Source organism: Seriola dumerili, unplaced genomic scaffold, assembly GCF_002260705.1.
Source record: "Seriola dumerili isolate Sdu_G_001 unplaced genomic scaffold, Sdu_1.0 BDQW01000050.1, whole genome shotgun sequence".
In the NCBI taxonomy this organism is placed as follows: Eukaryota; Metazoa; Chordata; class Actinopteri; order Carangiformes; family Carangidae; genus Seriola; species Seriola dumerili.
Genome location: NW_019174305.1, coordinates 3,217,806 through 3,231,608, shown reverse-complemented (window position 1 = coordinate 3,231,608; position 13,803 = coordinate 3,217,806). Strand labels below are relative to the sequence as shown.

The 13,803-nt window shown below is 43.6% G+C and overlaps 1 protein-coding gene across 2 annotated transcripts; it reads left to right on the top strand.

The window, feature by feature from the left end:
- Window positions 1–2,384: 2,384 nt before the first annotated feature.
- LOC111217985 (zinc finger protein Aiolos-like) lies at window positions 2,385–11,916 on the top strand. 2 transcript variants are annotated; one of them, XM_022740060.1, is made up of 8 exons: window positions 2,385–2,741; window positions 3,617–3,685; window positions 4,023–4,133; window positions 6,167–6,583; window positions 7,857–8,024; window positions 8,411–8,527; window positions 9,352–9,462; window positions 10,776–11,916. In XM_022740060.1, exons 2-8 carry the CDS (start codon window positions 3,634–3,636, stop codon window positions 11,414–11,416), a joined length of 1,617 nt encoding a protein of 538 aa, XP_022595781.1. In that variant the 5' UTR covers window positions 2,385–2,741; window positions 3,617–3,633; the 3' UTR covers window positions 11,417–11,916. The 2 variants fall into 2 exon arrangements, with proteins under 2 accessions (XP_022595781.1, XP_022595782.1); XM_022740061.1 differs by having other exon boundaries at window positions 2,404–2,741; window positions 6,167–6,505.
- Window positions 11,917–13,803: the final 1,887 nt, after the last annotated feature.

Below are 13,803 nucleotides of genomic sequence, written 5' to 3'. Positions count from 1 at the left end.
CAGCACTCAGATATGTTGATTTGCATTTTGTGAAGATCACTTGATAAAACATTTTGGTCCATAAGAAAGTAAAAACCAGAAAACACATCAGTGCCGGTCCACTTTAATCAACCCCAAATCCCCAACACACATGCCCCCCCCCACCCCCACTCCCAACCCCCCATTATATCAGCCCCCCAGATCTCTTTTTCTCTTTTTTCTCTCTCTGCCTAACTGGAGTGGCAGCTATAAAAGGCAAATGGACAGTCCAACCCCCCACCCCCCCAGCCCCCACCCCCCCACCGCCCACCCACCCACCCACCACCCACTGCTGCCTGCCCCCATGGTCCTAAAAAGCTTCCCACCAAGTGGTAACTGCAGATAAGTTTTAACAACACTGCAAGCCAGAGACAGTCTCTGTATACATGTGTGTTCTGATCATGACAGAGTCTGTAAATCAGTGTGTTGCTTTCCTCTTGTTTGCTGTGTGTGCAAGATATGCCCTCCACTCAGCCTTTAAGGTTTGAATCATGGCTTTTATTGGTCGACCATCTCTTTTTTTTTTTTTTCCCTTTGCCTCCATTTTGCCATGGAAACCCAGCATGTATTGTAATGCCTTTGTGAGTGTTCTTTCTTTTAGCTTTTTTCTACAGGCTGGTGGCTGGTTGCCATAGGCGGGCCATGGGCAGCAGCCAAGCCTTACAAGGCTGTGCACCACTCAGGTGGGTGCTACAGTGAGTGTTGTTAGTTACACGGCACCCAGATTCCTCGCCCGTTCCTGCACGGCAAACGATCAAAAATGTCTAGAGCTACTCATGGTTGTGATTGTACCTCTGTTTACAAATGTCCGGTCCACCGAGCAACAGCAAGGCTGAACTTATTTTTAGTCAGCCACAATTTAAATAAAACCCACATCTGCTCAATTTCAGTCAATAGCTTGAATGACAGCCACAAAAAGCTGTTTGTCAGTGGAGCTGCTCACGAGAGGGCCAGCACTTTCATTATGTGTCATTTATGAGGTGTTCGACTGTTTGTGTGGGTGTGGTTTTTTTTTGAGGGGGGTGGGGGGGATTCCAGGATGCAGACTAGTTACTAAGAGATAATCAGTGGTTAGTAATGCTGTAGATGTTGGCTTCGCTAACGAGCTGCAGGTGCGTGTGTGTCTGTTATTTCATATTTCATTAACAATCCATGAGACACTGAACTACAAAGGGGGCATTTTTTGGGGGGGGCACTTTGGGGCATGACAGAAAATGAGAGGAGAGAAAGAGATGGTCCCTGCTCAGAGGCAAACCAGGGACAGTGCGCTTCATGGTTGGTGCAAGGAACTGGTTAATTTTTCAAATCTGTCTTGAAGCAATAGTCAGATGAACCATACAGGCATTAAAAATGGTTTTTCATTCCTAATGCTCATATTGGACATTAATGTGTCCAACGTTCCCTCTCATGTGTTTCCAGTGGAAGTGATGGGGGAAAATCCACAGTCCTTGTTCTGCGCAAAAAATGTTTTTCAAAGTTTACAACTTAATCTGTAGCTAGTATGAGGTTTCAGCAGTCTGAACTGATCAAATCAATGTTTCTTCGAAAGTTAGTTTTTTCAGTAAAATGTTCCCTCTTTGTTTTCCATGGACTGAACTGCAGTGGAGGAACAGTAAAACTTTGGAGGAAATATGGTGCTAAATAGACTGTAACTTTGGAAGATACCCACTTGATTTGCGTGAGTCAGACAGCTGAGGCCTCATTTTAGCTTTGGCTGAACTCTAAGCTGCATTTTGCCAAGAACAAGGACTGTAGATTTCGTTCCCCATCGCTTACACTCGGAGCGTATTAGGATGAAATCTCTACACAGCCAGAATGAACAGGGGGAATGATTACAGCAAGCAAAAACCTGTTTCAGTGTTCATGTGGTTACCTGACTTTCAAGGCAGACATGAACAATTTGTGAACTCATCTTTTAACCCCTTAGTAACCCACCTGGGTGCTCCATCATCCAGTGCTCCTCAGCTTCAGTAGGGTGATTATTTTGTGTCTTTTTGGCAGTTTTTTTTGTATTGAGTTCCTGAGTTGATTTATTAAATACCCCGTAAAATGAACCCCTTAAGTTTAAGTGAGTGTAGTTGTAGTAAACCACATTTTGTGCTTTGCATTATTACATTATTGTACTCATTTGGCAGATGCTTTTGTCCAAAGTTACTTATAGTAAGTGCAGTTACACTCAACAGGAAGAAGAGCTAGCTGTCATCAAACACTCATCCAAATAAATAATTATTCAAAGAGCTGCGGTGCAAGTGCGTAGTGGTGGTGGGGGTGGGGGGGTGGGGTGGGGTGGGGGGTCGGTTGATGTAAAGTAGCGTTATAGTTTGGCCACAAGATGGAGTAATAGCTCCTTAAATGGAAACAGGTCAGGAAGCGTGTAAGCAGCCTGAGCTGATATCAAACCATCATGACCATAATCAGTTCTTTGTTTCACTCATAAACTTGTGACAGACTCCGCGGGTTTAGGGTTAGTATTGGAAGGTTTACTCTGTGATCATGAAAATGGAAAGGACTACTCCAGATCACCGGTGTTGCCCCTCTGCTGTGTGAACATGCTTTGGTCTTTGTTGCTCAATCTTCAAAATGAGTTCCTGTTCCTTTAAGGGATCTCCAAAATTTACCGTAGTGACGTTGCATATATTCCATATTCAGAGAAAGTCCAGTGGCGGAGTGTGGAATCTCCTACTACGAGACTGGTTCTCCTCCGGGTGCTGAGCAACAAGCAGGTACGATCATTTCATCACTACTCAAACTTACTGTTAACTTCCAGCAAAAACTAAAACCCTAAAAAGTACCTGAACGAATGTGTAGACGTTCGCTTCTCAATTTCATTTTGATCGTGTGAGAAAGTTTGTTGTTGCTGTTTTTTTTGTCATCACTAAATGTAAAGTAAAGAGTACTTACTGCGCTCTGAATGATGAAAACTTTTCTAAGTAACTTAACTTTAGTTTTTTACTTTTTATTGCAGTTACACTTGCAGTAGAAATGTTAAAAGTGTTCACACTTTTGCTAAAGTTTTATCAGATCAATCAAAACTAATACAGAGCTTGTAAACCGGGTTTTAAAAAGTGCACAGTTGTGTATTTTATTTCCATATTGATTTTCAAACTGTGGCTTCAAGTATTGGAGCCTCACTGGCTGTTGGCGTGGATAGCGTTCGCACTCGCTCCTATGTACAGACCTGGCAGGAAATACATGTGCAGTGAACATCATCTCTTTCTCATAAGGCTAAATGTAGTGACAGGGTCGAGCAATCAACCGTGCGCCTTTACCCACTTTTTTTTTTTTTTTTTTTTTTCTCTTTTTTTTTTTTTTTGTAAACTTCTTTTTATGCTGTCCAACCAACAGGAACAGTGAGATGCAAGTGTTGGTTCTATTTCTTAACATGCTTTGTAGAAATAGTAAGGGAGGCTGTTAATAGTTAGAAGAACATCAAAGAAGTTATATTAGTCTCAGTGTATCAAACAGAATGTCACATCATGATGTACACAAGAAACCCGCCTTTTTCATAGTGTTAAAATGCTCAGTATTCTCTGTATAAACACCATAAGAAGGAATCTAGCTTGACTCAGTTATGTAATATTTTAATTTCTGTCCACAGAACTTTCTTTTTTCATCATGAACACAGACAAACATCCTGAATTTACCTCCCCAGAGGGAGACAGGATGGGTGAGTATCTGATTCCTTGTCTATAGTGTGAGAGTGTACGTGATCAGGCTGCACACATTTCTCCACAGCTGCCACCATCCTGCCTGAGCGCACATGACTTCAGAGTATTGAAAGCTGAAGGCGTATATGTGGAGGAATTTGTGCAGGCTACAGTTGATAACAGGCTAGACATAGACCAAGTTGTTAATGTCTCAGTAACGGTGTTCCAGAACATTCAATGTTCATACAAATTATTTTAATGTGCCATTATTGTAGCAGATAACTGTTGTGTATTGGTTTGAAGTTCTCTCGAAGACACACAAAGTATTTAGACAAGCACAATGTGTCACCTTTTCAGAGGTTTGCAGTGATGCTGCAGATGTGAAGTCACAGGAGGAAGAAGAAGAGAGGGAGGATAGCTCAATCAGCGAGAATGGAGTGCAGTGTGCTGAAGGTGTGACAGATCCACGTACGTGTACCCACACACACACATACACATGCGCTGACATTTTTCCATTACGCTTTGCATTTTAGCCATCTCGCTCAAACATGGTACTTAAGCATGGTACGAATACGTTTTTGTCCACAGACATTAGGAAAAAGTGTGAAGGACGCTGCTGCAGAACCTGCGATTTACTACGGCAAAGACTGCTGTTGGAAAAACACGTTGTCTAGTAAAGGAACAAAGTTTTTAGGAGTAGGAAGGGTTTCAAAGGTATCATACACTGACGTTTGGTAGGTTTTTTTTTCAACCCGTAAAGGTAGGAGTAGGGTTTTATTCTTTGAATTCAATTGAACATTAAAAAAATAAAATAAAATAGACAGGATGCTAGTTTTTTATTCAACAGCAATTAAATATTATCAATCAGATGGACAGTAGCTTGAAGTTAGAGCCATCTGTGTCTCATCCAGCTGATTAGACAGAAAAAAAGTCATGTGGGTCTTGCGTGCTCTTGTTGAGTCTAGTTGTGCTGAAGGTGCCTTTAAAGTGTCTGGTGGTCATCACAATGTTTCATTCAGTGCAAAGTGATTTGCAAATGATTCTCAGTGTTTGATATAATCTGCTTTCTTCACTGTTTGGGTGGAGTTAGCGCGTCAGTGTTTATGCCAGGTTTTCACTCCTCTCTGCAGTGCCACGCACCGTGTGATAAAACTTATATCTTGATTGACAAATATAATGGGCATGTCTTCGTAGAAACTCTGCATTGTGACCTTATATCAAGGAGGATGATTTTGCACATTTCTAAACTGTGACCACCTTGTTTCATACAGGGTGTCTGAAGAGTGGAAATTATTTCACTCAGCCTTGTGGTCTTTGTCACATAAAAAAAAAACAAAAAAAACATGGTGTTACAGAGAGCTCTCCTATTTATTTCTGACTGCCACCCATCTGCCCCGCTGGGTGCACTTCCTAAAGCCCTGCTCTGCGCCTGATGCACAGCCTGCGGTTCACTGCTCTGAGACACTGGACTCTATATCGGGCCTCTCGGAGCTCTGTGTGTGCAAAGTTTCCATAGCACCTCTGAGCGCTCTCCACAATACAAGGCGCTGCTCTTCAGCTCATCATCAGTCACCGCCAAGACCACAGTGTGGTTTCTGGATGGAACTGAATACACTTGGGGGGTTGGTTGACACTAAGCAAGAGGCTAGGTGAGAGGTCCTGCAAAACCAGATCTCGGGACGCTGCATGGCAACCGATGTGGTGTTGAGAAATAGACATACAGACGAGCAGATCCTGGATGGTGTGGAAGTTTGACCTACAGTAGGTACAGACTCGTGGCTCGGAAAAAAAACAACAGGAGAAACTTGCGTGCAGTAGAAATGAACTAGAAGTGGTGCTCTGCTGATGCAGATCAGCCTCTGTGACAGAAGCGATAAACAATCAGTCTGAAATCTCTTTTTTAAAGCAGAGGAGGAATTGGGGTTGTCTGCCTGAGACGCCTGCTGTCTCTCTTTCTGCCCTGGTTCTAGTTTCTGTGTATTCAGAGGAAATGCCTTCCCCTTATCTTGAGCACACATCTTCTGAATCTCTTTGTGACACTATGCATCGGCCCAAATTAAGCTACCCACACTTTGGAGATGTACTAGTACTAATACCAAACTATCAACTATAAATATAAATGTAGAAGTGAAGATGTGACAGTCTTTTACATTCTGGTTGGAGTGGAGTCTTGTCAGGCTTTTAAGCCCCTTCTTTGGAAGTGAGAGTGTCAAGTCAAGTCAAGTTTAATTTTTTGTATTTAACCCAAATCACAAATTTGCCTCAAGGGCCTTGATAATCTGTGCAGCATTACGACACAATCTGTCCTTAAACCCTCGAATGGGAAGGAAAAACTCCCCCAAAAAAAACAGGAAAAACTGCTAAGCTGTTGTGTATACACTATACATCACCCCATATGTCTTATCTGTAAATCACTGCTTGTTGCTGACATGTTTCAATCACTTTATGTGTGTATAGATCAAATATATCCTTGACTTCTCCTTTGCTTCCTCCCTGCTTAGGTGTGATAAAAACTGAGGCTGAGGAAATGGAAGATAATGAGCAGTTTCTCAAGATGGAAAAAGAAAGAGAAAATGTGACGAAAGAGGAAGCAGAGGGGGGCAGTGAGGACGGGATGGAGGAAGGCTTTGATGAGGAGAGGACAGAGGAGGACGATGATGAGGAGAGGGACGGGGAAGGGGATGAAGAGGGAGATACCCTGAATGAGCCGCAGGACCTGTCGCTGGTGGACTACTCGCGTTACGACAGTGCAGCCCTGCCAGACGCCCACGCAGCAGCAGCGGCGGCTGCAGAGGGGACGTGTGCGCCTGGAGCAATGGCGCCCCGCATCCAGACGACAGGCAAGCTCAGCTGTGACATCTGTGGCCTGTCCTGCGTCAGCATCAACGTACTGCTGGTGCACAAACGCAGCCACACGGGTAAACACAGGAACACAGCCCAAACACCTGACCTCAAATACAACAGTTGTGCAATGATCACACTGTTGATAGCTTTTGGAGATAGTGCCTTGTATTGACAGGGTCAAGATGTTTGATTGAGAAACTCTATGATTAGGAACAAGCGGGTCTGCATCATACATGACGCAGATGTCCTAACCAGTGCTACATCTACAGCAAGAGGTTGTGAAATATCCTCTATTGTTGTTCAGATATAAAGCACATCCAATAACTTTGTGATTACTGTGATAGCTTTGATTGCAGTAACAGATATGTAAATACATCATAGTACTTCTGTAGTCATTATATTGAGCTGATATATTGACCTAAAATCAAGCGCTTAGAGCAGGTTAACAGTGTGGAGAGTGATGTTTGTCTCGTGCACATGAAGCACGCATTCTCTGTTGTAGGCTACATCTGCATTCATCATAAATGAACAGAAAATGAAGTTACAATACAAAAACTGTCAAAGAATTAAAGTCACGAGTTCTGCATTTAAAGTGAGGGACCTTTAACACATGATGGTCTCTCTTACACTGTCATTCCTTCCATTGAGCTACAGTGTGACTAACAAAGTAACAAAGCAGAGTTTAAGAAATGAAGATATTCAGATTATATTACTTGCTATAATAACCATGACCATTCACACAGCAGCGTGAGTGCATTACTGACTTTAATGGCTTATCTGGTCTGTCATGTTGAAGTCAAGATGACGAGCTGTGTGGGATTGGTTTTAGTAGTAAAACATGCTGAAAAGAGTTGGGCTAAATTTTAGAATATGAAACTTGTGGGACTGTGTTTTCAACATGGGAAGTCAACTCAAGATGCTTGGTATTTGTGTGGTTTGCCTCGTGAGAACATTGTTTCTATATTTCTGACAATTAAAGTGGATGTTGTCTTGTTCCCTTTTCAAAGATGGTGAATGATTCTGTTTTTTGCAATTCACTTTTATAGCGGGAACAAGAAAAGAGTTGGTAATTCAAGTAAAGCATAAAAAAACTGTTTCTTTTCAAAAATTTCAATAGCTATCTCAAAGTTTCACCATGTCAGTGTGTTGTCCAGCAGTAATTTACACTTCAACACATTAGCTCAACAAAGTAAATTTGCAACAACAGATAATTTACAATGATCGAACTGACGTGAAATCAAAATGGGTTGTGTGATCAATGAGTGAAAAAGCAAATGTCATGTTAAAATGTGAGATGTGCAGGATTGTTTTCATGGTGTGTGTGCTTTTTGTTTTTTTTTCTCTCAGGCGAGAGGCCATTCCACTGCAGTCAATGCGGGGCCTCTTTCACCCAGAAGGGAAACCTGCTTCGCCACATCAAACTGCACTCTGGGGAGAAGCCTTTCAAATGCCCCATGTGCAGCTACGCCTGCCGGCGACGTGACGCGCTGAGCGGGCACCTGCGCACCCATTCTGGTACCAGTCAGCCACATATGCGCTCATTCACTCACACGTGAGGCTGATACTGTATGCACCTGTGTACAGTGTTGGTTTGTTTCTCACTCCTTTTGATTCTCTGAACACATGAGGCCTGCTGAGCTGGCATGGCTTTTCCAGTAACACCCTGCCACACACTTTAATACGGTTACACACATTACATATGACATCTTACTCATTCACCTCTGGAAACTTACTCATTCACTTTCAGTTCACGTGTTTTACCTGCAGACACGCTGCACAGGCTCTAATATGCACATCATCAGTTTTGTATGAAACCACGTAGTTAAGGAAATAATACTTGCTGTACCATTTAGATGTTGTCAATGTTTCACGTCTTGATTAACTGAAACTCCTGCTCACAGTAGAGAAACCCTTCAAGTGCAACCACTGCAGTCGCAGCTACAAGCAGCGAAGCTCCCTTGAAGAGCACAGAGAGAGGTGCCATGTGTACATTCAGAGCAAAGGTCCCGCTGAGAGAGGTGAGCAGCCATCACACACTCTCACTGCTGCTTTCCGACATGAAACACACAGACCACTTCAAAACCAAGGCGCAGTCCACACATGCAGATATAGCTGTTAATTTAAGCAGATCACTGCAAAGTTTACATAAACACATTTGTGCATATGCAACAGGTGCACAATTAAAGCTGCTGTTGCTAACAGACCCTGTTTTTATAGCCTCAATGAGCTTATGGCTGTTACCCCATCATTACAACTAAATAGGTTATGGCTGCTGTGGTGTGGAGTCACAGCACTGTGAAGACCACGTCTCATGTCTGTAGCAGTAATGGGGAAGCCAATATGTAGGGCAAATGGTTCAGCCCAGCCACCCAACACACACACACACACACACACACACACACACCCTCTATGTGTAACCTACCCCCCAAAGGTGCCTTAAGTTATTGGCAGGGCAGTTGCACGGTTGCATGACACAGACAATGCTCTGCTTCTGTGGTCACCAAATGTCGTAAGCTTATGCCTGATAGTGCTGTAGTGGTGAGGAAGTACATCCTCATCCTGTGGTCTCCTCTCCTACACTGGTGAAGTAAAAAAGCACCAGGAAGTGAGGTCAAAGGAGCTTCTGATCTCAAATTAATATCTCGTTCCTCCCAGTGTATCTCTGCTTTGAGCAGCTGGGGTGTTTTGCAACAGTTTTTTTTTTCCAGATTACAACCTCAAAGGCTTTGACAGGTGGACAGCTGTTGCTCAGTGCACTCCTCTACTCATGACACTGCCTGGTTGAAAAGAGGTCTGCATTTCTTTCGTGCACTTACTCTCTCACTCTCTTGCTGTTAAGCAGAGGACAGCCACACATCTAGGACTCAGATGGGCACTGAGCGTGCTCTGCTGCTCGACAGGCTTGCCAGCAACGTAGCCAAACGGAAGAGCTCAATGCCACAGAAGTTCACGGGTAAGAGCAGCTAAACTCACATCCAGCACACACAGGGGTTGAGCAGAAGCACTGACCTCAAGCGGATCAAATAGAGTTGTGTTGTAATTTTAAAGCAGCTTACAGTATTACTCTGCCTGCATTTTTTTATTTGATTGATAGGTCTACTTAAATGCTATTTTTATGTTAATACTGTCCACCTGTTTCCTTACATCTGTATTTTAAAAAAATGTACATACCATTTGTGCTTTTTGCTGGCATTTTTGCTTTATGAATTCATGTTTTGCAGATTATTTCAAGTTGTCTGTCTGAGCTACTTGTTGTCTGTTTGTCTCTGCTGGCATCCATCTCTTGTCAAACAGGAATTGAGGGCAGACCACCTGCCTCATACCTGCACACACCACAGGGTGGTCTCCAATGTCCTAAATTCTCTGCCAGAATTATGTCATAGGTGGGTATTTATAAACATGCATGGTTAAATAAATGGATACATGAAAAGAAGAGAGAAACATGCGCTTCGAAACTTCTCAGTTTTATTACTCACTTTGTATGTTTTGATTCACACTCAGATAATTTGCCTGTGTGATAAATGATCATAAGATATCAGTTTCAGTAAATGGCTGACATGGCACAGCGATTTCCCAAACTTTATGGGCGTTCACACACAGCACAACGATTTTCAATAGTTGGTTCTCATCTTTCTGGTTAAGCCCAAACTAACTTTGGGTTGTAGTTTCGCAATCAAGCCTCAAGCTGCAAATGAGGGTGTATGGGCAAAAAAACCCTCCTACGTCTCTCTATCGGGTTAACAATTGAAGTGAAATCTTTCAATATGACAACCACAGGGGAAAAAGAAGTACATTCTGCAACCACAGAGAGAGAGAGAGAGAGAGAGAAAAAGAGAGAGAGAGAACAGGCGGGAGCGAGAAACGTGAGCAGGTGCCTGTCAGTCTATACTTTGTGCAGCTGCACTGAGGCCTTCGTCTGCGTCGGCTGCTTCCTCTCAGCCCTCTGTCCTCCAAGTTCAGCTGCTGGCTCAGGATGCTCTGATGCTTTACAGCTTCTTTTTTCCTGTGAACCTGGTGTGTTCCAGTTCATGGTGTGGGGTTTCCTTTTTGCTGCCCTGGCGGGTGCACATTTTCGTCATTGACCCCTTAGAGACCTCTAAAGGTCTCTGTAAGATTTTCTTCCATCTTTAAGCAATAACTGCTTTAACTGTTGCCTGATGTAACTCTGTGTTGCCTGTGCTATTTCTCTGGCCATGCGGTTGGATGAAGTCTGTGAAACCTCCTGCTGAGTCTTCAGTGCTCTTTCTTCTCATGTTACTGGTCTAGGCGACAACGGTGTCTGCCTGGACCTGAGCTTTAACAGGGAGCTGGTCCACCGAACTGATGTCAAGGACCCTCCACCGGGCTCCCCAGGGCCAGATGGCCACCACCAGCAACAACCAATCCTCACAGGCCTAGAGAGCGACCCAACTCCCTCCCACAGGCCCTACCCCATCTCGTTAAGTCGCAACGACATCAACCCTATGGGCCTCACCAACGGCCATAAGATGGGCATGTCACTCCTGGGCCTTCCTCACGCCGCCCAGCCACCACTCGGCATGGACTCGTTCCACACTGACAGCTCCCAGATGTCCCAGCCCGTCATGTACAGCTTAGGGCACCTGCTGGGGGGGCTGAACCACCAGAACGGCATCCCTCACCCACATGCCCAGCCCATCCCCTTGTCGCCACTGGAGGCTTTGCGAGTGGTGCGGTCTGACGGGGAGGCAGGAACGCTGCCTGGGGCAGTTTACCCCTGCAGCCACTGCAGGGTGATTTTTCTGGACTATGTCATGTTCACTATCCATATGGGTTGCCACGGCTTCCGCGACCCGCTCGAGTGCAACGTGTGTGGCCACCGCAGCCGGGACCGTTACGAGTTCTCTTCCCACATAGCCCGAGGCGAGCACCGCCTAGAATTGAAGTAGCTTTCATTCATGCTGATGTTAATGCTTACATACACACACATATGCTCAGACAGATAACACTGTAAGAGCACACACACACACAGCTTTACTCATATAAGTAGCTGGTAGTATCAGAAATGAAAGCATGAAGTAGCAGCTCTCTCTCTCTGTGTCTTCTGTGTGTGTCTGAGTGTGTGTATGTGTATATGTGGAAGAGAGAGAGCTTAAGTCGTTATAGGAGTGTGACGGGTGTCAGAGTGTTCTTAGTCATACTGTACCTCATCTGAAAAGATGGCCTGTAAAATGTTTATGCGGGAGTAATTCTACTTCCTTTTCAAACATACATTTGTGCTTGATTTCCCTGCTGAAGCCGCTGTTTATATTTTATAGCAATATGCCAAATAGTCATTTAAATGTTCACCGAAGTAGCACAAATGAGTGCATTTATTGTATCTGCTGTTGGTTTTCCTGCTGTCTGTGTAAAGGTGTAAAAATAAAAAGAGAACTTCTTTTTCCCTTCATCGCATGTCGACCTGCACCATGTTGACAGAAGTGTCTCTGAAAAACACACTTGCCAATTCAAGACTGCAGAAAAAAAAATCCTATTATCTAGAAGGTCACATGTCTTCTTTTAGGCTGTGGTTTTGAGAGCGCAGTTGACGGCTTCAAAGGACACTTTGCTCTACACTATGTGTTGGTTTCTCACTCCTGAATATTATACGCATTTAGCGCTCCCAATTGTTAGCAATGGCTCACAGCTTTGCAGAGATGTTTTTTGTCACACTTAGATAGTGGTTGTATATATAGGAACGTACAAAGTTCAAAACTACATTATGTCTAAGAAGGACAGAGGTAATGAGGATATAAATCAAACTGAAGGTAGGTCTAAATGAAATATAAGGTGCTGTTGATTACCTAAAAATGTATTTAAGTGACAGCAGGTTAAAGCTGTTCATGACCTACTATTCCCCTGCAGTATCTAAGTATTGGTATGTTCTGAAAATGATCAAACGAGGGGAAAATGTCAAATGACTCTTCTGTTGATTATGGGAATGTCTCCTAATTTCATCACAGGATTTAGATCTAACTGTTTCGTCCCCATACGCTGAGGAAATACATGTCAGTGGATCATAAATGTCTCTTCAGACCAGCATCCATCTGCTGGGGGCAGATGGTACTGCATGACAGTGAGGTAATCTTGATGTGTTTCCCTTGTGCTTTGTCGCTCCAGAGCAGTGACTCCCAGAGTTGATTCTTTGACCAATTAGGGGTCTCAAGCTAAATAGAAGAAAAGAATAGCGTCATATCATTATCATGTTTTTAACTAGAACAAAGCTCAATTGGAGAATGTGTCAAAATGATTTTAATCAATAGTTTCACCATCCCACTTAGCTTTCACCTCACCCACAGATTGGATAGTAATACATGGTGTCTGCCAGTAAAACTCCACATATGGGAATTTATGCGTAAGGGTAAAATTTAGGTAAAAACTGAGGTTTTGTGGGAATTTTTGATGTGACAAACTTTAGGAGCCTATGCTGACAGCGCAGTGTCAGGGAAATTTTGGTGAATACATGGGCTCTGACTGACTAGTTCTTTTGTTGATGCATCAAGCTGTGTGTGTGTTTGTGTGTGTGTGTGCGTGCGTGCGTGCGTATGTCAGTTGGATGCACTTCGCCCACATGTCAGTGCAGGGACTTGGTCATGCTTTGCTGCCTTCAGACCAGAACAGGGTGTTAGCTTCATCCAGCTGCCACCACGCTATCTGTCCTCTCCATCAGAGCCAGTTCCCTTTTCTCTCTTTGGGTTTGAAGAGAAGTGACACTTGTGAGGCAAACTGTCATCACAGCTTCATGTTCATATGTCAAATTAAAAAGCCCAGTCATCCATTTCACTGGTACAACCACGCTGCTTCTCTTTTTTTCCAATTATAAGAAGTTAAATTCATGGTATTTTCTTCTGAGTAGTTTGAGTAAGACTGTGTGTCTGTAAGCCAGGGTAGTTTATGGTAAGGGCGGAGGATAAAAACTGCTTAGGAGGACATTTTCTCACATACTCTGAACATAAAAAAAAATGGGGGGAAAGGGAAACAGGTATGGAACATGTGTCTAGAAAGCCCTGCTTCTGCCCAAACTGTGTGTGAGTGTGTGTGTTCTTGTTTTGCTATATCTGTAGGGTCCGAAAAATGGGAGCCCACCCTTGTGGGGTCTATGGTGCTTTGTGGGGACCGAGATCCTGGACCCCACAAGTTTAAAGGGCTTTTTGAGGGTTAAGATTTGGTTTAAGGGATTAGGGTTAGGCATTTAGTTGTGATGGTTAAGGTTACGGTAAGAGGCTAGAGAATGCATTATGTCAATGATGGGTCCCCTCAAAGAGAGCTGTACAAGTGTGTGTGTGTGTGTGTGTGT